We start from the raw sequence: 25,415 nt of genomic DNA on the forward strand, positions 1-25,415 counted from the left end.
TCAGATTGCTATTAAATGATATATAAATCATACAGGAACCAAGTATGAGTTTCAAAGAGAAGTATTTAGCTATGTTGGTTTGATTATTTGGGGATTATGTTTGCTCATAACTTGGAAGAAAATTACAAATTTTAAACAACATGCCTACATGACATGATGAAAATTACAAATGTTTCATTCAGGATAATGTCCAGTGGCACATAAATTACTATGATCTTTACAGAATTTCTTTGTCTTCCAGTTTTTTTCATGGAAAAGATGTTGGTATTTGGACTTTCAATTTATTTGCCATTCCATTCCTCTGTTCTTTTTTCCATATGTATGTCCTTCCCACTTTCATTTGTGTACATTTAGGCTCTTTATTATTATTCAATTTCAACAAGATGTGCCAATATTCCATTTCTGCCAGTAAGACATAAGCAATTTAACATGCTTGGATTTCAAGCAGATTTTGTTAGGCAGCATTCAGTTAATGAGATTTTGAATGACTTCTGTTTTCATTGGTGTCATTGGTCCTGATTGTTCAAGTCACCCTTGAGGATTGTTCAACAGTGACTCTTTATTTGTTGGATTTTAACCAGATTTTATTTGCAGTTTTATATTAATGAGATCTCAGATGAGTTGAAGTATAGTAATGAAAAATCTCAGATGAGTTAAATTATTTCAGTGAGATATCAGATGAGTTGAATTAATGAGATCTCAGATTAGTTGAATTATATTGAGATCACAGATGAGTTGAATTATATAATAATGAGATCTCAGATGAGTTGAATTAATGAGATCTCAGATTAGTTGAATTATATTGAGATCTCAGATGAGTTGAATTATATAATAATGAGATCTCAGATGAGATGAATTTCAAAAGGTCTGCATCATCATTTGATTGAGACATTTAACTGCCAATCAATATTCTACAATGGAAATAATAATGTCCTTACTAGTCAGAGAGAGAGAGAGAGAGACCTATCATCTTGCTGTACTTTACAGACACCTTCCACATCCAATCCCAGTCCAGAACATACATGATACATTGACACTGTCTAGCTGAAATCTTTTCAGGAAGAGGAAGGTCTTCCCAATCAAACAACAGATGCCTCTGAGGGCTGTGAAAAGAAGAGTCGATATCTGGACTTCCTAGACATTCTGCTTACTGCAAAAGATGAAAACAGTGTTGGTCTCACGCCACTGGAAATCAGGAATGAGGTGGATACATTCTTATTTGAAGGTAAAATTGGCTTTGAATGACCATATTTTAAGATTCATAAGTTGTTATCCATCAGTCTGTCTGTTTATACATTGGTCTGTTTGGGGTATTTTATCTGTCCATTTTTATCTGTTCATACACTGGTCTGTTTGGAGTATTTTATCTGACAGTCTTTGTCTGTTTATACACTGGTCTGTTTGGATCATTTTATCTGTCAGTCTTTATCTGTTGATACATTGGTCTGTTTGAAGTATTTTGTCTGTCAGTCTTCATATGTTCATACATTGGTCTGTTTGGAGTATTTTATCTGTCAGTCTTTATCTGTTGATACATTGGTCTGTTTGAAGTATTTTATCTGTCAGTCTTCGTCTGTTCATACATTGGTCTGTTTGAAGTATTTTATCTGTCAGTCTTCATCTGTTCATACAATGGTCTGTTTGTAGTATTCTTCTGTCCATTTTTATCTGTTCGTACATTGGTCTGTTTGGAGTATTTTATCTGTCAGTCTTTTTCTGTTCATACACTGGACTGTTTGGAGTATTTTATGTCAGACTTTATCTGTTTATACACTGGTCGGTTTAGAGTATTTTATGTCAGTCTTTATCTGTTTATACACTGGTCTGTTTAGAGTATCTTATCTGTCAGTTGTTTATACTCCGATCTATTTGGAGTTCTTTTGTCTGTCAGTCTTTATCTGTTCATACACTGGTCTATTTGGAGTATTTTATCTTTTCATACATTGTGTTTTCTTATCTGTCAGTCTTATATGTTCATACACTGGTCTGTGTGCAGTATTTTATCTGTCAGTATTATCTGTTTATACACTGATCTGTTTGGAGTATTTTATTTCAGTCTTAATCTGTTCATACACTGATCTGTTTAGAGTATTTTATGTCAGTCTTTATCTGTTCATACACTAGTCTGTTTGGAGTATTTTATCTGTCCATTTTTATCTGCTCATACATTTGTCTGTTTGGAGTAGTTTTTTATTTGTCAGTCTTTATCTGTTCATACACTGGTCTGTTTAGAGTATTTTATGTCAGTCTTTATCTCTTTATACACTGGTCTGTTCTGAGTATTTTATTTGTCAGTCTTTATCTGTTCATACACTGGTCTATTTTGGAATGTTTTTTGTTCATACTCTGATCTAATTGGAATATGTTGTAAAAATCACAGTATACTGGTAGATAACATGTACCCTGGTGTGAGTATCATAGATCTGCCATCATATAATATGTGAATAGATCAAGGTCTAGGCTTACTTTTTGCACAGTTTCAGCCAAACAGCACAGATCCTGATCTACCAGTGCAGGGGTCGGCAACCTTTTTTACATAGCATGCCACTTTTTTCTGGATTAACTATGAAATGAACGAGCACGTGCCACCAGTAAAAGAGTAACACTGTTAAAAGTGAGATTTTTGGCTGCCCTTTGCGTGCCACAAAAACCGTCTTGACGTGCCACCTGTGGCACGAGTGCCTTAGGTTGCTGACCCCTGTACCAGTGCATTATGCCATTACAAATCTGAGTGGGTTGGATGCATGGTGTTCACTGTGGTGTTTCAACTTTAGTCAACATCTTGAGAAGGCTTGATAATGACGTAGAGATGATTCTGGCAATGTATAATTGTGCTATGAGCTGGTTGACGGGAAAACTGTCCTTATCAGTTGGTTCACGTGAAAATCAGCCTTATGACATAAAATGTTGATATTTACTTTTCTGTAAATCAGCCTTATGACATTAAATGGTTATATTTACTTTTCTGTAAATCAGCCTTTTGATACAAAATGTTGATATTTACTTTTCTGATAGAATAATGTTTTGAAACCATAATAATATTAATTTTAGCACCATATTGTGCCATTTTTGTTTATCCATGACCATGAGAGGGAATGCATGCCATTTTGCTCGTGTAACATCATTATTATAAGGAACCATTGCACAAACATTAACTGGTTACATATATAGAGCTATCAGCAATTTCTCATTAAAATTTATTTCATGGCATGAAATGATATTTAATAATTAAATACTGACATTTTAGTTAACTGAAGCTCCTCACTCCTCTTAGAGTCTTAGACTTGTGATGACATGGCCTGACAAATCCTGTCACAGTGTTAAACAATTACTCTTGAAGATGTCATTTCAACACTGCACTCTGCATCAGATCTAGATGCATGTCGATCTTGGTTGTCTGTCCCATGACCTTAAGTATTAATTGGATCTCTTCCTGATTTGAGGTTTCAAAAATGATATAAAATGTGATACACAGAGTACTCTATGCCTCATAGTGTCTTGAAGAACTGGGGAAGACATTCCTTCCAGTCTTTCCACTGTCAGGCAGTATCTCAGCTTCGTGATAGTATACTGCATGTCTGTCATCCTTTAGCATTCCCCTCATGTTAATGATGTGGTCAAAAATTGCATATTGGTTCTGATGGACAATACAGTTTTCTCCACAACAGCAAGTCTACTGATAAAATTGCCCACCATCATTTTATTGATCCCTGTTTTTTTTTCTTCAGTGACTACATTATCAGATTCATTATTAAGGACTTCCTTATCACTGTTTGATTCTGCATCCTCAGGGGTTCATATTTTCCATATTATGAAGAAATCATCTGGTCCCTTCCTCTTGGTCTATTATATTATACAAGCATCATCTGAAACAGATGACAGAGAATGAGACGTGGATGCAAGCACACTACCAAATATATCTTCCATTACATATTCAGATAATAAATACAATTTACACTTAGTACACAAAAGGTTTCAAGATATAATTATTTTTTGTTAAAAATAAAAATTCGTTGTACAGTTAACGATTCTTTTGTTTTATTCTAATATGAGCTTATGGACATTTTCCCAAAATTCTAAACTTAAAATTGCTAATGTAACTAGCCAGATAGAATATTTTGGGCTACTTTTCATTAGATAAAAAAGATAATACAATTGGCAGACAATAATCTACCTTAATGGGCCTGCTAAAAATACCATTGAAACGAACTCACAAAAAGTGTTTAATCAAGAGTTTTCAATTGTGCACTAATTACAAAGTTGCTTCAGTTTTCTATAGCAAAATATACTTTAAAATTACATCTTTCTGTTTCTGTATATTTTCCTAAATAAACCTAATTATTTTTAAGATTCAATTGACTTGTACAAGTTTCCATCGTATGACAAGCTTGATTATAACATGAAAGATAAACACATTAATTTTATCACCTTCTATTCTTTTAAAATTAAAATTTTTCTAAACATACAATTTAGTTTAAGGAATAAGGTAAGATGGTGGTGGTGGTGGGGAAATAATGGAATTCAAACTGGTTTCCTTGATAGCTATGTAAAATATTATAAATGTATTTACAGTTCTACCAGTTGTGCCACTGAACCTATGCTGTCGTAAACAATCTTTTTTTGTCCCACACATAATGATTCTACTCACTTTACACTATTTTGCATATATACACTTTTATTTGGATGTTTTTTCCAAAGGTCATAGAAGGTATGAGTGATGACATATGTTTGAAATAATTTTTAGATTTTATATTTTTCAATTTACTAAGGACAAATGTGACATAACGTCATAGATATTCATATTTTTTATAACGTTTGGAGTCATTAGTCAATCAGCAAAGAATAATCAAATTGATCAGTTATGAAAAATACATGAATGATTATGTACGTATCTTCATTTTATCATTGTTTTGAAATATTATTTAATATTAGGGATTAACTTACCCTAAATTCATTGTCATCTCCAGAATCCATGAAAAGTTTGCAAAGAGATTTTCATAAGTTCAGCATCGGTCATGCTTGAAAATGGCAAATATTAAAACCATGTGATCAAGTCATATACAAATTTAATGTCATACTTTGAGTGGTTTTTTTAGCATTTCTTGCTCAATGTCACATGGCTGCTTTTCACATGAACTGTCACATATCATCATGAGTCTAAAGTTTTATCATGATATTACCATTTTATGTTTGACATGATAAGATCATGATATACAATGTGACCCAACCATAACGCGCACCGCGATAATGCAAAATCAGATATAACGTGGTCGTGGCATGGCTCCTGAAATTTCTTATATTCATTCTCCGCACATGAAAAAATATTTTTTGTTCAAAGTATATGAAATTGTGTATAAAAAAATTTTGAGAAGGGATTGCGTATGAATTAGAATATAATATGATCGTGGCATGGTTCCTGAAATTTTAAATACATGTACATGTATTTTTCTTGTACTGGGAAATTAATTTTTTTTAAGTAAGAGAAATAGTGTGTAAAACATTTATTATCATTTTGGAGAAGAGTTCGCATATGAATTTTAATATAACACATTTGTGGTGTAGCTTCTAAAATTTAATAATTTCACCAGGTTTTTGAAGTGTTATGCCAAAAAAAACATTATTGGAAATGTTACTTATTACTAATCCATGAGTAAAGCCAGTAAGTTGTCTTTGTGATTGTCTTCATTTAATTCTGTATACAATCATTGCCCAAACAATAACTGACATGTGTTTCTTTTTTAACTGCATACACAACCAAGCAGCAGACAATGCGTGGTTGATAAAAGTTTCTCACAGCTTAATAAACATAAAAAAATGAAAGCCACCAGCATGTTTGCTGGGCTTGGCGGTGTTATTAGACACAATCAGTTGACCATTAAATAATGTCCGCTTTATTACCTGGAAATTGAAAAGGTATGAAATTGTACATGCGTTCAGCTTAATTTTGTTTGTAAAAGTGACTCGCAACCATTGCAGGCCTACTGCATTTAGTTCCCGGGTTTTACATATGTATGGTGTTTGCTTATGAACTTGTTATTAATTTCCTATTTTATATATAAATATTTTACCATTATGGAAAAGCAAGTTCACAAATGCAAGTCATTCTCTGCACTCTGCACAATGATTAGTATAGTGGTTTTCACACGTTTCTTTCGATATTCACAAAATCTGAAGTAAAAATTATATGCATGCTGAAAGCATGTGTTGATTGTTAATTATTCTTGCCATAGCCATTCAAACAGATAGGCATACACGCGCTAATTATTTGGAAATTTACAATGGATAAAAGCACACAGAAACGCATATGAGAAGAATTTAGCAGTATGAAATTTGTACAGACACCGTTCATAGACCCTGGAACGTAATGAACTGTACACGTGCTTCATCTTTCTTAACCTAATTTTGCTGTTAATTTTTCCCATTGAATTCAGACACATAATGGTGACATTTTTTGGTGCCCTTTTTTCCCCACTGACTGTGCCCTTTTTTCCCCACTGACCATTTCTTGTTGACTTTTGTTATTTATATTTGACAAACATGTTTACATTAAAATGTCGTAATGATGAGATCACATTTAGCAGTTGATGTTATTCTGTACTGCAATGAATTGGAAGCAGATTTACAGTGGGGGGGGGGGACAGAATGTCTGAGTGGTCTATGAGAAAGCTTGCTAGTAGCTTCTCGTGGGTTGGTGGTTCTTTCAGGTGTTTTCCCAGTTCTTCCTCTACCATTAATACTGGCCACCATGTATAGCCTATCTTGTACTGAGAAATGGCATTAAACCCTACAACAACAACAGTGGGAGGGGAGGTAATGCAAATCTGTATGATATTTGTGGTTTTTATCTTTAAATGTGATTGTTGTTGTTGTTGTGGGGTTTAACGCCATTTTTCAGCACATGATAGGCTATACATGGTGGCCAGTATTAATGGTGGAGGAAGAACCCTGGAAAACCCCAGAAAGAACCACCAACCCATGAGAAGCTACTGGCAAGCTTTCTCACATACCCACATTTGCCGAATCTGAGACTCAAACAGAGACACAGACAGAGGTGAGATGGCAGCGATCCGTAACGGAGGGCGCTTTAGACCACTCAGCCACTCAGGGCCCCTCATGTGATTGTATCATATAAAGATCAAATTTCTGCAAATTTGAGCATTAATTTCGTTTTTATGCCTAGAAAGTTACAGGTCTACAGGTGCATTGGTATAGTCACACTGGTCCTTAATTGTGTTAACTAGCCATTTTATGTTGTATATATAACATGATGGTGGATAGTCAGATGTTCAGTCCATATTTCTGTATTGCATACTCATGCTAAACAGTTTAGGTGTTTTCATCGATATCCGTGCATCAGTATTCTTTATCAAACTCCCATTCACACTCAATAGCTGATTTAAAAAGCATCAGAGGAGTATGCAGTAAATACAAAACTACATGTATATCAAGTCATAGGAACAGCTTATTGGATGTGTACGAAAATATCTTGGCCTGAGAGCTTTAATGCATCCTTACATTGCGTTTCCCCAACCTTAGTATAAAACAAGTATGTAGCTTTGTATATTGAATACTATTCTTTCAAAGGCCATGAAACCGCAGTGATTATGTAGCTTTGTATATTGACTGTACCATTCTTTCAAAGATCATGATACAGCAGTATGGAGCTTTGCATATTGGTTGTACCATTCTTTCAAAGATTGTGATACAGCAGTGAGTATGTAGCTTTGTATATTGACTATGCCATTCTTTCAAAGATCATGATACAACAGTATGGAGCTTTGCATATTGGTTGTACCATTCTTTCAAAGATCATGATACAGCAGTGAGTATGTAGCTTTGTATTTTGACTGTACCATTCTGTCAGTGGTCATGATACAACAGAGTATGGAGCTTTGCATATTGATTGTACCATTCTTTCAACGATCATGATACAACAATGAGTATGTAGCTTTGTGTATTGACTGTACCATTCTTTCATAGGTCATGATACAACAAGTATGTAGCTTTGTGTATTGATTGTACCATTCTTTCAAAGGTCATGATACAACAACAAGTGCAATCAGCTGGATCTTGTACTCCCTGGCAACACACCCTGACATTCAGCAGCATGCACGAGAAGAGGTTGATGAACTTTTACAAGGGCGTGATTCAGACTACATTACTATGTAAGTTGTAAGAAAAAGTTGCTGAGTCATCTAAAACAATTATGTTTTACAAGACAGCTGTATCTGAGTTTACCAGTCAGAAATTTTCCCCTCTGAACAATTTTCTAGAGAGGAAGAATTGGACTGTTCCAAAAAATCCTTGTAGAGATAGCTTACTATAATTACACATGATATGCTTAGAGTCCATTTTAATTCTAGACCACTCAGGTTGCCTAGTGGTTAGAGTATCCATCTCGGAAGCAGGAGGTTGTGGGTTTGAACCCTGGCCCAGTCAAACGAAAGACTTAGAAAAATGGTACTAACAGCTGCCTCGCTAGGTGCTCAGCATCAAGAGGTTATTATGTTATTATCATGACAACAGGCCGACCAGTCGTAACACTAACCACTTAATGCTGAGCACCAAGCGAGGTAGCTGTTAGTTATCACAATACTACTAATAATAGTAATAATAATAATAGTAATAATGTGGACTTATTACAGTTCTTAATCTTTAGAAGGTCTATGTGCTTTACAATACTAGATAACACATAACTTATACAATGACAAGATTACAAAATATACACCATGGAATTAAAAAACAAAGGTGCTGACAATAATTATGGAAGCAAACATTCTTAAGTTTTTTAATGTGTTCTTGTAGATGAGATCAGTCAGTTTTAGGAGTAATCTTGAATGAGGTTACAGTGTCCTTGTGTCTGAGATCTATGTGCAATTCACTCCACATAGCTGGGCCTTGGTATGTACAAGAATGATGTCCTTATGACTTTGTTGTAACAGTGGGAACAATAACAATTTTAGGCAAGAAAAGTAATGCAGTTTTCCTAACTTACCACCATTATGGTTAAATCTATCTGCAGTAAATTGTTTACAAGACAATTATTTCACTGTCACTCGTTGGCAGTGTCACTATTCCTTTAATTATATCTGAAACTGTGACTGCCATCATCATGATGATTACTACTGCTGTGATTGTCATTATCATCATCATCATGATTGCTACAAGTATTACTAGGACATCATAATAATTGCTACAAGTATTAATAGGACATCATCATAATGATTGGTACAAGTGTTACTAGGACATCATCATAATGATTGCTACAAGTGTTACTTGGGTATCATCATTATGATTGCTACAAGTGTTACTAGGACATCATCATTATGATTGCTACAAATGTTACTAGGACATCATCATTATAACTGCTACAAGTGTTACTAGGACATCATCATTATGACTGCTACAAGTGTTACTAAGACATCATCATAATGATTGCTACAAGTGTTACTAGGACATCGTCATAATGATTGCTGCAAGTGTTACTAGGGTATCATCGTTTTGATTGCTACAAGTGTTACTAGGGTATCATCACTATGATTGCTACAAGTGTTACTAGGACATCATCATTATGACTGCTACAAGTGTTACTAGGACATCATCATTATGACTGCTACAAGTGTTACTAGGACATCATCATAATGATTGCTTCAAGTGTTACTAGGACATCATCATAATGATTGCTACAAGTGTTGCTAGGACATCATCATAATGATTGCTACAAGTGTTACTAGGACATCATCATAATGATTGCTACAAGTGTTACTAGGGTATCATCATTATGATTGCTACAAGTGCTACTAGGACATAATCATTATGACTGCTACAAGTGTTACTAGGACATCATCATTATAACTGCTACAAGTGTTACTAGGACATCATCATAATGATTGCTACAAGTGTTACTATGGAATCATCATAATGATTGCTACAAGTGTTACTAGGGTACCATCATTATGATTGCTACAAGTGTTACTAGGGTATCATCATTATGATTGCTACAAGTGTTACTAGGACATCATCAATATGACTGCTACAAGTGTTACTAGGACATCATCATTATGACTGCTACAAGTGTTACTAGGACATCATCATAATGATTGCTACAAGTGTTACTAGGGTATCATCATTATGATTGCTACAAGTGTTACTAGGACATCATCATTATGACTGCTACAAGTGTTACTAGGACATCATCATAATAATTGCTACAAGTGTTACTAGGGCATCATTATCATGATTGCTACAAGAGTTACTATGGTATCATCATCATGATTGCTATAAGTGTTACTTGGGCATAATCATGATGATTGTTACAAGTGTTTCTAGGTCATCATCATGATTGCTACAGGTGTTATCAGGGCATAATCATCATGATTGTTACAAGTGTTACTAGGGAATCATCATAATGATTGCTACAAGTGTTACTAGGGTATCATCATAATAATTGCTACAAGTGTTACTAGGGCATCATTATCATGATTGCTACAAGAGTTACTATGGTATCATCATCATGATTGCTATAAGTGTTACTTGGGCATCATCATGATGATTGTTACAAGTGTTTCTAGGTCATCATCATGATTGCTACAGGTGTTATCAGGGCATAATCATCATGATTGTTACAAGTGTTATTAGGGTATCATCATCATGGTTGCTGTTAGGATATTATGATCATCATTGCTACTGCTGTTATTAGGGCATCATCATCATCATCATCATTGCTACTGCTGTTATTAGGGCATCATCATCATCATCATCATCATCATTGCTACTGCTGTTATTAAGGCATCATAATTGATACTACAGTTATAAGGGCATCATCATCATGATTACATTTACTGTTATTAGGACATCCTCATCATAATTGCATCTACTGTTATTAGGGCATCATCATCATGATTGCTATTAGGATATTATGATCATCATTGCTACTACTGTTATTAGGGCATCATCATTATCATCATCATCATCATCATTGCTACTGCTGTTATTAAGGCATCATAATTGATACTACAGTTATAAGGGCATCATCATCATGATTACATTTACTGTTATTAGGACATCCTCATCATAATTGCATCTACTGTTATTAGGGCATCATCATCATGATTGCTATTAGGATATTATGATCATCATTGCTACTACTGTTATTAGGGCATCATCATTATCATCATCATCATCATCATTGCTACTGCTGTTATTAAGGCATCATAATTGATACTACAGTTATAAGGGCATCATCATCATGATTACATTTACTGTTATTAGGACATCCTCATCATAATTGCATCTACTGTTATTAGGGCATCATCATCATGATTGCTATTAGGATATTATGATCATCATTGCTACTACTGTTATTAGGGCATCATCATTATCATCATCATCATCATCATTGCTACTGCTGTTATTAAGGCATCATAATTGATACTACAGTTATAAGGGCATCATCATCATGATTACATTTACTGTTATTAGGACATCCACATCATGATTGCGTCTACTGTTATTAGGACATCATCATCATGATTGCATCTACTGTTATTAGGACATCATCATCATGATTTCTACTATTATTTAGGGGCCCTGAGTGGCTGATTGGTCTGAAGCGCTCTCTGTTACAGATCACTGCCATCTCACCTCTGTCTGCATGGGTTTGAGTCATGGATTCAGCTAATGTGGGTATGTGAGAAAGCTTGCCAGTAGCTTCTCGTGGGTCAGTGGTTCTTTCCAGGGTTTTCCTGGGTTCTTCCTCCACCATTAATACTGGCCGTCATATATAGCCTATCGTGTGCTGAAAAATGCCGTTAAACCCTACAACAACAACAACTACTGTTATTTGGACATTCATTGAGATTTAGGAACCTTATATTAATCTTGATTTCCATTTGTCTATCATTCCATCTGTCAATCCATTCACACTTCATGTTACAACCAAAGCTGTAATCTGTGCAAATAATTGAACAGCATTAGGTAGGTAAACTACATGTGAATTTTGTTTAATTGACTAATGTGCCTCATCTACTCCATTTTGGACATAGCTATTCCCCATTGTTGTTTAATGTCACATCTTTACCTTTTACATGATATGTTGCTTGTAGAGGTGTATGGTATTACCTGTATACTGGTTTTCTGTTGTATTTCTTTCCAGTGGTACATACCAGAGTACTTATTCACTGTAATGGTACATCAGTAGTTTCCATCAGTAAGAATTTACAGAAATTTTGGAGGAATCTTGCTATAAATGGAATTATATGAACATGTTTTCATTATTCATGACAAAATAGTTCAAATTAACTTTCTTTTTTTTGAAATGGTTGCATCTGTCAAAAATTAATGGTAAATATTACTAGTGTAATTTTATTTCATGCACACTTAATCTTACGTTGCTGATCTGGAATGTGATACCAATGTTTAGTCATTGATTCTGCATCACTCACCTAAAATTTCAGTATCACACACTAAGCCCTGCAACTACTTTTATAACTTGAAATAATAAATAATAATTGACTTTTCAAATATCTGGATTGATTTGCTGCTATACATTTTAAATTATTCAAAAAAGCCTGCGCATGTTTTAATTTTAAGAAATATAGTCATATTTGGTGATAATGGTCACTTTTGCTGCTGGGGATAATGGAGAGTACCATATTTATTTGCATTTTATGGTGTCTAGACTGAGGTGAAGCTTCTGTGCAGAGTGACCTCAGAGACGAGAGAGAGAGAGAGAGAGCAAGTAAAGAAGACTCAGGGAATAATGTCATAATTTTCAATGTTTAGTTATAGATGCTCCACATTTGCAGAAAACTTTACCCCATGTTTAATTCCCTAATGCACAATGTTAATCATCTATAAATAAACTTAGCTAAATTCCATTTTACCTTTAGTCAGTTCAAAAGTATGCTCTTCAGCATTTTTCTTTTAAGGAGCAAGTTTAAGTTGACGGACTCACAATTTGTCTATAATAATTACAGAGGAATCAGATTTATTCATTGAATCTGAGGATAAAACAAAAACATTTTTAACTTAAAGGTGGATGTATCACAGAGAGCAGCAGCTGTTTTGAATATGACACAAAGTTAGAATTACATCTTGTTACAATATTGTTGTTGAGACTTTTCTTTACTGAGACACATGCTAGAAATGGTATGTTTGTTGACAGCTTAAAGTATTGCCACTGTTCAAGTAGAAATTAAAGAGAAGAAAACAGAACAATATTGTTTAGACTTTCTTGTTGATAACTATCCACTGCAAATGATTTTTAAAAATCGAGTCCCCATGTTAGAGACTGAATTTTCGTTTTGTTAAAATACATGCTTAGATTATCACCCTTAAATTCAATACATAAAAACAGAGTTTGAAAGTGCTGTAAATTAATGAGCTTTCTGTCTAACATTGAATGTATTTAAGTACTGTAACAGTTATTCTGTGAAATCTACCTTTCTATAATACCACCCACTTTAGTGTATCATGCATGACCTTGATGCTACAGAGTTCGGCAGTAGGCTATTACCTCCTGCCACGTAAACTCATCACCAGGGTTAATGTGTTAACAATGTCAGTGATAGTGCAAGTCTCACCACCCCACTTATACAACAGTTTACATCTCACAGCATATTCATCTGTCATAAGGTGCTGGCCATTTAGGTTTCAAGGTGGTGGTGGGACCAATGAGCTGAAATATTTTCTTGTCTTATATCTCAAGACAATTATTATTTTTTCCAAATAATTTCATGGATATAATATGGTTGTTATTAAACTATAAATCAGAGGAAAATAATTTTCCAGCAATTGACAGACAGAAATTAATCAAAAACATGACTGGCCTCTGCCCCAAAACATATATGGTACCATGGGACATATCGTGCTATGTTCAGAAAAAAACACGGTACATAATTTATCGTGGTGCCCAGCTCAAGATGCTTGTGTTTCTGACAACTTGCAGATTTAAAATATTCTACATCATCCTTTACAAAGCTGAATGTCCATCTGCCGCTAATTTTGGTTTCCCAACACTAGTTTCTCAGTTTCAGGCCCAGTAAAAGAAATTGTACTGAGTGGGACCCTTTGCTATGCAACATTCATTAATCGCTCTTATTTTATGTATGAACTCTCCATAATTCTCCTTCAGGAAAGATGTTCAGAAATTAGAATATTTGACTATGGTTATAAAAGAAGGCCTGCGTTATCACTCCCCTGTGCAGTTTGTTGAGCGAGTCATAACAGAACCGATAGAAGTGGAGGGCATGAAAATACCGGTGGGATCTGTTATTGCTATGAATTTCTACAATCTTCATCATAACCCAGAGGTGTGGGAGGATAGCATGGAGTTCCGACCTGAGAGATTTCTGCCAGAAAATATGGCCAACAAAGACAGCTTCTCTTTCTTACCTTTCTCTGCTGGATCGAGGTAAATCCCCCTTTCTCTACCCAATAGAATTTGAATTATCATGGCTCTTTGGTAAGATGAAAATTTGTTGTATAGTTGCAAGATTGGAATCATAATTCTGCATTCTGTATATGAGTATTTGTAAAGCTTTGTCAGGAAAGCTCATCTACCTAAATTATATTTTCATATAGGCTTAAACACTCCGGATTGGTCATACTAACTTTAGGATTTGTAACGGCTTGAACACTCAGAATTGGTCATACTAGCTTTAAGATTTGTATTGTCTTGAACACTCAGGATTCGTCATTCTGGCTTTAAGATTTGTATAGACTTGAACACTCAGGATTGGTCATTCTTGCTTTAAGATTTGTATTGGCTTGAACACTCGGGATTCGTCATTCTGGTTTTAAGATTTGTATTGGCTTGAACACTCAGGATTCATCATTCTTGCTTTAAGATTTGTATTGGCTTGAACACTCGGGATTCGTCATTCTTGCTTTAAGATTTGTATAGACTTGAACACTCAGGATTCATCATTCTTGCTTTAAGATTTGTATAGACTTGAACACTCAGGATTGGTCATTCTGGTTTTATGATTTGTATTGGCTTGAACACTCAGGATTCATCATTCTTGCTTTAAGATTTGTATTGGCTTGAACACTCGGGATTCGTCATTCTTGCTTTAAGATTTGTATAGACTTGAACACTCAGGATTGGTCATTCTGGTTTTAAGATTTGTATTGGCTTGAACACTCAGGATTGGTCATTCTTGCTTTAAGATTTGTATTGGCTTGAACACTCAGGATTCATCATTCTTGCTTTAAGATTTGTATTGGCTTGAACACTCAGGATTGGTCATTCTGACTTTAAGATTTGTATTGGCTTGAACACATGATTGGTCATTCTGGCTTTAAGATTTGTATTGGCTTGAACACTCAGGATTGGTCATTCTGGCTTTAAGATTTGTATTGGCTTGAACACTCAGAATTGGTCATTCTGGCTTTAAGATTTGTATAGGCTTGAACACTCAGGATTGGTCATTCTGGCTTTAAGATTTGTATTGGCTTGAACACTCAAAATCAGCCATTCTGGCTTTAAGATTTGTATTGGCTTGAACAATCAGGATTGATCATTCTGGCTTTAAGATTTGTATTGGCTTGAACACTCAGAATTGGTCATTCTGGCTTGAAGATTTGTATTGGCTTGAACACTCAGAATTGGTCATTCTGGCTTTAAGATTTGTATAGGCTTGAACACTCAGAATTGGTCATTCTGGCTTTAAGATTTGTATTTGCTTGAACATTCAGAATTGGTCATTTTGGCTTTAAGATTTGTATAGGCTTGAACACTTAGGATTGGTCATTCTGGTTTTAAGATTTGTATTGGCTTGAACACATGGTTGGTCATTCTAGCTTTTAAGATTTGTATAGGCTTGAACACTCAGAATTGATCATTCTGGCTTTAAGATTTGTATTTGCTTGAACACTCAGAATTGGTCATTTTGGCTTTAAGATTTGTATAGGCTCGAACATTCAGAATTGGTCATTTTGGCTTTAAGATTTGTATAGGCTTGAACACTCAGAATTGATCATTCTGGCTTTAAGATTTGTATTTGCTTGAACATTCAGAATTGGTCATTTTGGCTTTAAGATTTGTATAGGCTTGAACACTTAGGATTGGTCATTCTGGCTTTAAGATTTGTATTGGCTTGAACACATGATTGGTCATTCTAGCTTTTAAGATTTGTATAGGCTTGAACACTCAGAATTGATCATTCTGGCTTTAAGATTTGTGTTTGCTTGAACACTCAGAATTGGTCATTCTGGCTTTAAGATTTGTATAGGCTTGAACACTTAGGATTGGTCATTCTGGCTTTAAGATTTGTATAGGCTTGAACACATGATTGGTCATTCTAGCTTTTAAGATTTGTATAGGCTTGAACACTCAGAATTGGTCATTCTGGCTTTACGATTTGTATTTGCTTGAACATTCAGAATTGGTCATTCTGGCTTTAAGATTTGTATAGGCTTGAACACTTAGGATTGGTCATTCTGGCTTTAAGATTTGTATTGGCTTGAACACATGATTGGTCATTCTAGCTTTTAAGATTTGTATTGGCTTGAACACTCAGAATTGGTCATTCTGGCTTTAAGATTTGTATTTGCTTGAACATTCAGAATTGGTCATTCTGGCTTGAAGATTTGTATTGGCTTGAACACTCAGAATTGGTCATTCTGGCTTTAAGATTTGTATTGGCTTGAACACTCAGAATTGGTCATTCTGGCTTGAATATTTGTAGAGACTTGAACACTTTGGTTTGGTTATACTGGTTTTAAAACCTATTAGAATGTTTATTAAAGATAATACTAACAGACTTTAGATTTCTCAATTAAAAATTTGCTATGCCCTTTGGGCATTCAGCCTTTTAAAATGCTAATTTTTAATGATCATTTTGATTTTAGAAAAGAAACCATATGTAAGCTATTAAAATCAACTACCTTATTTAATATTTTTTATGATGTGACAGCATCTGGATGTGGTAAAATGAAACCTTGTTTAATATTGAATATGATATTACAAAATATAATACTTCATTCATTCATCAGAGTGGTAAGAATAAATTTGGCATAGTTTGAAGTATTGAGTTTATTCATTTCAGGAACTGTATTGGTCAGCATTTTGCCATGATTGAGATGAAAGTGGTGATAGGACGAATCTTGCGAAGGTATATGCTTCTTTCCTTTTTCAGCAGACTTCTTGATATTATGATTTCTATAATGTTTTGGTCTATGGTCCACTGATCATTGTCCATTCATAATTCCTATTTAAAACTTCTCAGAATCCACTTGACCATTTTGTACCTGATTTTACAAGGAGTATTCTGGTATCAAGGCCTTCCAGATTTGTGAATGGATTCAAATCTGCCATCAAAGAAAAACCTGTAAATGACTTATGTAAAACTGATCAATAGAATTTGTGCAAGTTTGACAGAAATTATCCAGACAAAATAGATTTCACTTTAAGACAAACAGTACAGATCAACCATCAAATGTGACTTGGCTGCCATTATAGAAATTAGGGAAAATAATAAAAAAATCTTTTTAAAAAACCTCAGATTTCACTTCACAGATTTTACTAAATATGAGAAAGCATTCTGTCATAGGGAGCTTTTAGGTTTATACAAATGTCAATCAGCAATCAAATGTAGCCACAGTTACTAATAATAGAAAAACTTTGTAACAAACAACTTCTCAGAAACTGCTCAACAGAATTTAAACAAATTGGCGAGAAAGCATCCAGGATAAAGTCATTCCTGGTTATACATATGATACCAATTTGCCATTTAATATTCCAAAATAAACATTCTGTAAAATGAATTGCTAATCTGCCATCAAACAGCAGCTGTTACTAAAATTTGAAGTAGTTTGAGACCACTGGTTCTTTCATATATGCTCCAGGAAATGCTTGCACCTAGAAACTGTGTGATAGTTATTCTTACATGATGATTAACTACATATATATAAAATATCTCTTCTTGAGGACCACATGCAGAGCGGATGTTTGAGCTAATGCCAAACCAGATGAAACAAGCCTGATATGTAAAAATGTCTCTTGGCAGATATCTCTTTACGGAGTTGTGTACATACAAGATCTATTTGCCAGAACCTGTTTTTTTCTCTCACCAGATTCATTGTAGAAGTGGACCCTGACCATGTAGTGAGGAAGAAGATGGGTGTTGTGATGAGAGCTGAGAATGGAATCATGATGAGAGCCATTCCTAGAGCACAAGGCACAGTGTGATGGTGATACATGTGTCAAGTCAGAGATATTCCTAGAGCACAAGGTAAAGAAGGACAGTCATACATGTATTAAGTCCAAGCTAATCTGGGCATTCACTATAGTTTTATAGACAAGCCAGTTGATCCGAACATCATTCGCAGTACATTATGAAATTTTATAATTCATTGATTCAGACTAAAACATAGAATTCTGACTAAACTGTATGCATCAATCTGCTTTGTTTGTTTTTGTTTGATAAAGAAAACTACCTTTCTAAGAACACCATGTTTGCTTGTTTATGATGCTTGTTATTATTGTTTTGGGTTTAACACCATTTGTCAGTGCTAAACATGGCAGCCAGTATGACTGGTAGAAGAAAAACCTGGGAGACCCTGGTAAAAACCACCAGCCTAGGGGAAGCTACTGGCAAGCTTTCTCACATACCAACATTGGCAAAACCTAAGACTCAAAACCCACACAGACAGAGGTGTGTTTAACTGTGAATATTGTTGACTCGGCTTTACCACTATTTGATGTGCCAGCCAATCACAAACTATGATAATCTGACTTAATGTTGCTATTGTTCCAGTGCATTCCTCATCTTTACTGAGGTATGCCAAATAATATAGAATTGTCATGTGATTGTATACACATGACTAAAGCAATACTTGTTTCTCCTAGGTAAGGCCTTTTTCATAATCAGCGAAAGTTTTCACTTATATCTAATGATTGTACCAAAATACTGTGCTGTCAGTGTTCTCTGTTTACATTCATGTACCATGCTATAGGAGTATTTATAGCATCAGTCATTTATTTTATTATTGAATTTGAGTGACTTGTTACAATATTATTTTTTTAATTATTCAACTTGAGTGATTTGATACATTATGATTTTTTTAATAATTGATTTTCTGAAGAGAATAATATTGTTTCTAGCAAAGTGAGATGTAGCATCATGATTTACAGCCTCAAGGGAATATTTCTTACGATGCATTACACAAAATGTAGATTGACTGTACTATACTTGAAGGGTGTAGTTGATTGTAGTAAAGTGGATTGACTACATTTCATTTGAATGGTGTAGTTGTTTGTAGTAAAGCGGATTGACTACATTTCATTTGAAGGGTACAGTTGATTGTAGCAAAGTGGATTGACTATACTAAACTTGAAGGGTGCAGTTGATTTTAGTAAAGTGGATTGACTCTGTTATACTTGAAGGGTGCAGTTGATTGTAGAAAAGTGACATGCAGGTGTAATATTCTGACTCAGTCTGCTGATCTCCAGATGTAACCTAAACTCATCTTCACAGACAAGAGTGGAGCCTACCTGTCCAATTTATTAATTATCTTGTATATTCAGTTAAATCCTAAAAGGACTCGCCACAAGCTATAACTCAGTCAGTTCTAACATTCTATATACAGTACAGTGTAACACCTGTAACACCTAGATATTTCACAGTGTAAATGAGAGTAAATCAGTGGCAGCTACACATGCACAAGCGGAAAATGATCTGTAGATTTTGTGCCAAATATCAAATACAATATTTGTAACCTTGATGGTCTTAATGACTGTCCCAAAGTGGTGCTTAACGTTATTATTTATGTTTTTTTCCTATATAAACTTTCATTTACAGAATAGATTATTAATTTTATCCAATAGGGTGTATACCTTTTGTCAGTACAAACCGGTGAAATGCATGTTTTTGCTAATATAGACAGTGTAAATTTTAGCAGTTGATAATTGTAGCGTGCCATTTACAAGATTTTGTAATTTTTGATCATTAAGCCATACTTTTCTACATCAGCCCATTATATCAAAGTAGACACATATTACTGGTTGAATCTGCTTTTTTTTATTTGTAACTATTCTTATATCTTTTTCTTATTATCTTCATTATAATTCAGGAGACTTTTTTGAAAATTGTTTTATAAAACACAAACTATGTACTTCAGTTAATACCTGTATAACATCTACTTAAATTAGTAAATACCTATATTAGTAAGTGAGTTGTATGCAATTATGCAGTCATATTATGTAACTGGACATAGTTTTTGATTTGCAAAAATATATTGTATTTTGTAATTGAATATATATGCAAGAGTAGAGTCAATGATTTGTTAATTTTTAAATTCTGTTATTTTTTTAAAAAAATATAAATTGTTACCTGGTACCATTTTAGCATTTTACAAGCCCCATAGTTTAGATCATGAGGCTTGCTTTGTTTGATAATTATGTAACTGTTTGTTTAATAAAGCAAAAGATGTTTATGTTGGCTTACTGAATTGTAATGCACCCCTTGAAGTAAAATGGTCCCTCACTACAGTGTACATCAGTATAACAAAGTCCCACATCAAATTCAGTCATGTGTTCCATTTTTGAGATGACACTAATGTTTTCAGAATAATCTAACTCAGTATAAGGCAACCCTGAGAACTGTTATAGTGAAGGACAGTGAATAGTGTTATAGTAATAGATAGGGACAGTGTTATAGCAAGGACATGAAATAGTGTTTATGTGAAGGATAATGAACAGTGTTATAATGAAAGTCAGTGAATAGTAGTGTGGGATAGTAAAGAGTGTTATAGCAAGGACAGTTAATAGTTTTATACTGAGGGATAGGGGACAGGGTTTTAATGAAGGACAGTGAAGAATGTTAGATGGAGACTGAATGGTGTTATAGCAAGAACTATGAATAGTTTTATAGTAAGGGAGTGAACATTGTTATAGCAAGGACTTTGCATAATATTATGACAAAGAACTGAATGGTGTTGTAGCAAGGACTGTGAATAGTAGTTACAGCAAGGGCAGTGAATAGTAGTTATAGCAAAGACAGTGTGAATAGTATTATAGTGAAGGATAGTAAATGGTGTTTTAGCAAGGACAGTGAATAGTATTATAGTGAAGGATAGTGAATGGTGTTTTAGCAAGGACTGTGAATAGTAATAGCAAGGATAGTGAATTGTGTTGCAAGGAAAGTGAATAGTAGTTATAGCAAGGATAGTGAATTGTGTTATAGCAAGGACAGTGAATAGTGTTATTGTGAAGGATAGTGAATGGTGTTGTAGCAAGGACTGTGAATAGTCGTTATAGCAAGGGCAGTGAATAGTGTTATAGCAAGGACAGTGTGAGTAGCATTATAGTGAAGGATACTGAATGGTGTTTTAGCAAGGACAGTGAATAGTAGTTATAGCAAGGATAGTGAATTGTGTTATAGCAAGGAAAGTGAATAGTGTTATTGTGAAGGATAGTGAATGGTGTTGTAGTGAGGACTGTGAATATTATCATAGTGAAGGACTGAATGGTGTAGCAAGGACAGTGAATAGTGTTATAGTGAGGGATAGTGAATAGTAAGAATTGTAAATAATATTATCATGAAGGACTGAATGGTGTTGTAACAAGGGCTGAATAGTGTTATAGTGAGGGATATTGAATCGTGTTATAGCAATGGCATTGATTAGTGTTATAGTGAGGGATATTGAGCAGTGTTTTAATGAAGGACTGAATAGTGTTACAGTGATGAATATGGTCTTAAACTATCAAGATAAGTCAATTTAACAAATAATTTATTTCTCAAAATTACAAGGTGAAAATTTCAGAGAACTTTAGAATTGTGAATAAAATTCCAAATTATCCTAAATGTCCTATCACAAGTCGAATAGTACAGAGTGTTCCAAATGATTTTCAGTATTCTTGAATGTGCTGATATATCACAATAGTATAATTGAGAATGTCTTTGAATGATTTCACAATAATCCCAATAGAAGTGTTTTAGTTGAAAATGGCGCTAATCACTTTGTAATTCCAATGAATAATTTAAATGATTCCACTCAAATTATATCCAACCACAACAGTAAATAAATCCATAGACTTAACTTAAAAAGAGGAATTAATAATTTTGTTTACCACATCATTGATAAATTAATTTCACTTGACATAAGACACAACAGAATGCCCAGGACATGGGTCACTCAAACTGAAAATTTCTCTATTTCATGAACAAGATCTTGAAATTAAATTTAAGTAAAAGTCTTAAAAAAGTTACAAAAGTAAGGTAGACCAAACCCTCAATCATGGACAAAGGTCATGCACATGATATAAATTAAATATACATAACAATGAATAATGTTATAGTGAGGGACTGAATAATATTGTAGTGAGGAACAATATCATTATAGTGTGAGACTAAATATTATTATAGTGTACAAGTCCACACTCTGGCTATCTAGATAAAGTGTTAACATTAAGACTAAAAGAGGGATAAATGCATCTTATTGACTTGTCTTGTCATAACCTTTATTGACCTAACTACTGGAGTAAATGGCCTATGCAAAAAGAAAACAGTCTGAGTTCAAACCTGAATTAATGAGAATTTCAACAATCAGTTGTAGTAATTTATGGACATGTATACAATACATACTGGCTCCAAGCAGGTTAACATTTTGTCAGCCATACATGGTAATTTATCACCATGTGCTCAGTGAATTTATGTTCATTTTGTTATATGTTCATCCATTCATTGAGCAATGTTCCTGGTGGATTCATCATATATCTGCATGCCTGAAAGTTTGATTTGAATTACTTAATCTTGTTCTTCGGTAACCTTGCCTTCTCAAGGTAAGTGTACCTATTGTAAATTCTTTGATCCTTGCCTATTGACATAAAACTGGCATTTGATTTATTGTGTCGTTACTTTTCCAAACGCAAAAGATCCATCAGTTTTAAATTACGTCCTTGCAGGATTTTTTCTTGACTGTCATTAAAACCCACATTGCGATGATCGTCCTGCAGTCATGTCTGTGTCCTTAAACTTGTCCTTGCCCACTGTGTCAGGTTTCCATACGACGCATCCAGATGAGTGTTCTTTGCATCTTTTTCATACGTCAAGAGATTTTCCAGGTACACTCGGTAAGGGTATGTATCCATGCTGTTGCTGACTAGTTATTCAAATGCAAATCCACTTCACTGAACAAGAAATGCATGAAATTGTAGACCCTAGCATCGGTTACCAGAGTGATGTCTTCCGTTTTGATCACTTTGACTTTCAGGTACAAGTAACTGCTATTCAGATCGATGTAGTAGTATGCGTGCTGCCCTTTGATTTCAAATTCGATGTGGCTGAGGTCGTGGAGTCAAAGAGGAGACGTGATGAAATTCTACCCATTGTGATTCTTTCATTGTCATCATAGTGGGTGGCATGGTATACAGATCCAGTTCCGACTTGGAACAGGCGCAATACTCTTGATGCATCATTTGTTTCTGTTTATTAAGCAAAAACGTCTCAATCTCTAACATTTCTACTTGTCTTTGATCTTTCAAGCTCTGTGGGTGTGAAGTCCTCTGAAGGGGTGTCTTCGTCGTCTCTTTCTGCTTTGTCCTTGCTGTGGCCTGATGGAAACAGGAATGACTGGCCCTGTAGTGTCCAGGGCATTTATAAGAGTTTCTCGTTGGCCCAAAACTCTGCCATTTTGAAGCAAGACATTTTTGCCTGCTATTAAGAAGACTTTGGGATTTTGTTTGTCGTTGATTACATTCTCAAGAAATTCTTTGCCTTGCCGTGGATAAAAGCGCATCTTTTAAGGCGCACAAGCCTCGTGTCACCATCGGTTTCAAAACGGGGGCTACCGAACGAAACCTCGATTTCAGCATATCTCCTAAACCATGTCCTCAATGTCGAGCGACTCCTCGGTACACAGGATACGTGACTTACAAGTCATTAGAGAATCGTTTCCGAAAATGGTGTTTCACTGCGATTTTCCCTTTGGTGAATGAAATATTTTGTTCCGGATCTATTATAGCAATTTAGAAACTGTCGAAATACGACTTACTGATGGTAAATAATGCGGATCTACAAATTTTACGATGACCGTGATAGGTGTTTCCACCTTCCTCGTCACTAGCCTAGAAATAATCTACTTTGAAAGGTATGACTTGCAGTAACGGTACAGATGTTTGTCCCACCACGTTGTACTCCACCACATCGGAGTGCACAAAGATCAAATTTAATCCTTGGTTCAGTTTTACAGGGGATCTAGAAAACTTCGCAAAGTCAAATTGTTGGCGATGGGTGGCATGAGTGGACCCTTGAATATCTTTTTGTCTCCACCCACAATGTCAAACAATTCCAGACAAAACGTAACGAACAACGAAGAGCCACTTTATGGTATTTATGGGAGGGTGACACTTCGTATGGTTTGTCCAATTCTTTGCCAAACAACGCATTGAATATTTGCCAATAATCGTGTCCACCAGATGTTGACCTCTAAAATAATAGCCTGCAGGAATTTTCAACAGATTGATATACCGTGAAGTATCGGATGGCCCATGTCGTTTCATAGAGGCATCTACAGTTTCGTTTTTGTTCAAGTATTCTTGCACTTAGTCGTTTAGAACCTCGACTTCAAAAGTGTTTTGATTTTCAGTGATGTTTTTGATCTGTGTAAAGTGAATCATTTCGACCAAAGCCACTTCCCGATGGTCTTCGTGGTCCAGTTGGATGGCCTGAGATAATTTGTCCGTGAAACAGCACACAGCATTGTGGGAAAACACATCCATGGAACTGTCACTGGATAACGTTAAGTAAAACTGGTTATTCGTAATTCCAGAGTTCTGCTGTCCGATGGGACTATGGAGGTTAGAAGAGTGTCTAAAAGAGTATTGCTGTGTTTGTTTGATGGTGACTGTTAGGAGGGTGACTGACGTTGGACGCACGACTCACGTTGTTACTGTTAGAGCATGCTCAGTTAAATGGTCCACAATTGTTTGTCTCCTTGTTGCAAACTCAAATTGGCAGTTGCAGCACCGATGACACAATACACCACAAAGATTTAGTAGAAAAAGACGAGTTGGGTTATAGGCACACGTTCTCCACATCACACTCACAAGTGTTGCTTTTGTAGATCTTGCAGAGAATAACTGGGTGAAGGAGTGGTCACTGTCGTGGCTGAGGCTATGTTGAAGGGCATGATGATCATTTCTTTTTATAGTAGATGTCGTGCGAAGCGTCGATCCAAGAGTAAAAAAATCGGCGGATATCCTTTCCCATGTACATTGACTCCTTTCTTCTTTGACACGACGTTTTCCCACTTTTCGGGTTCTTTCATCGAGAATGCTTTCGATGTCGTACACGTTGTTCGGTCACTCGTAACTTGGGGAAGTAAAAAGGACACTTTGTTTCGCAACCAGTTTTAGAGCTTGCACTAACTTAGTACTCGATTTAGAAGTCAATTGTACGACTCAGGCAAAT

The 25,415-nt window shown here is 35.0% G+C and overlaps 1 protein-coding gene across 5 annotated transcripts in view; it reads left to right on the forward strand.

Annotated features, from left to right (window-relative positions):
• The window catches only part of LOC149781676 (cytochrome P450 4F6-like), a 68,652-nt gene extending 48,213 nt beyond the window's left edge, over nt 1-20,439 (forward strand). For all 5 annotated transcript variants that reach the window (XM_089935766.1, XM_089935762.1, XM_089935764.1 and 2 more), the window contains 5 exons: nt 1,060-1,225; nt 8,036-8,165; nt 14,135-14,413; nt 17,052-17,117; nt 18,079-20,439. In XM_089935766.1, the coding sequence (XP_089791892.1) occupies nt 1,060-1,225; nt 8,036-8,165; nt 14,135-14,413; nt 17,052-17,117; nt 18,079-18,193 (756 nt within the window). In that variant the 3' untranslated portion in view covers nt 18,194-20,439. The remainder of the gene's footprint in view (nt 1-1,059; nt 1,226-8,035; nt 8,166-14,134; nt 14,414-17,051; nt 17,118-18,078) is intronic.
• Nucleotides 20,440-25,415: the final 4,976 nt, after the last annotated feature.

Source organism: Sinohyriopsis cumingii, chromosome 15 (assembly GCF_028554795.1).
Source record: "Sinohyriopsis cumingii isolate HCF-2022 chromosome 15, ASM2855479v2, whole genome shotgun sequence".
Taxonomy (NCBI): domain Eukaryota; kingdom Metazoa; phylum Mollusca; class Bivalvia; order Unionida; family Unionidae; genus Sinohyriopsis; species Sinohyriopsis cumingii.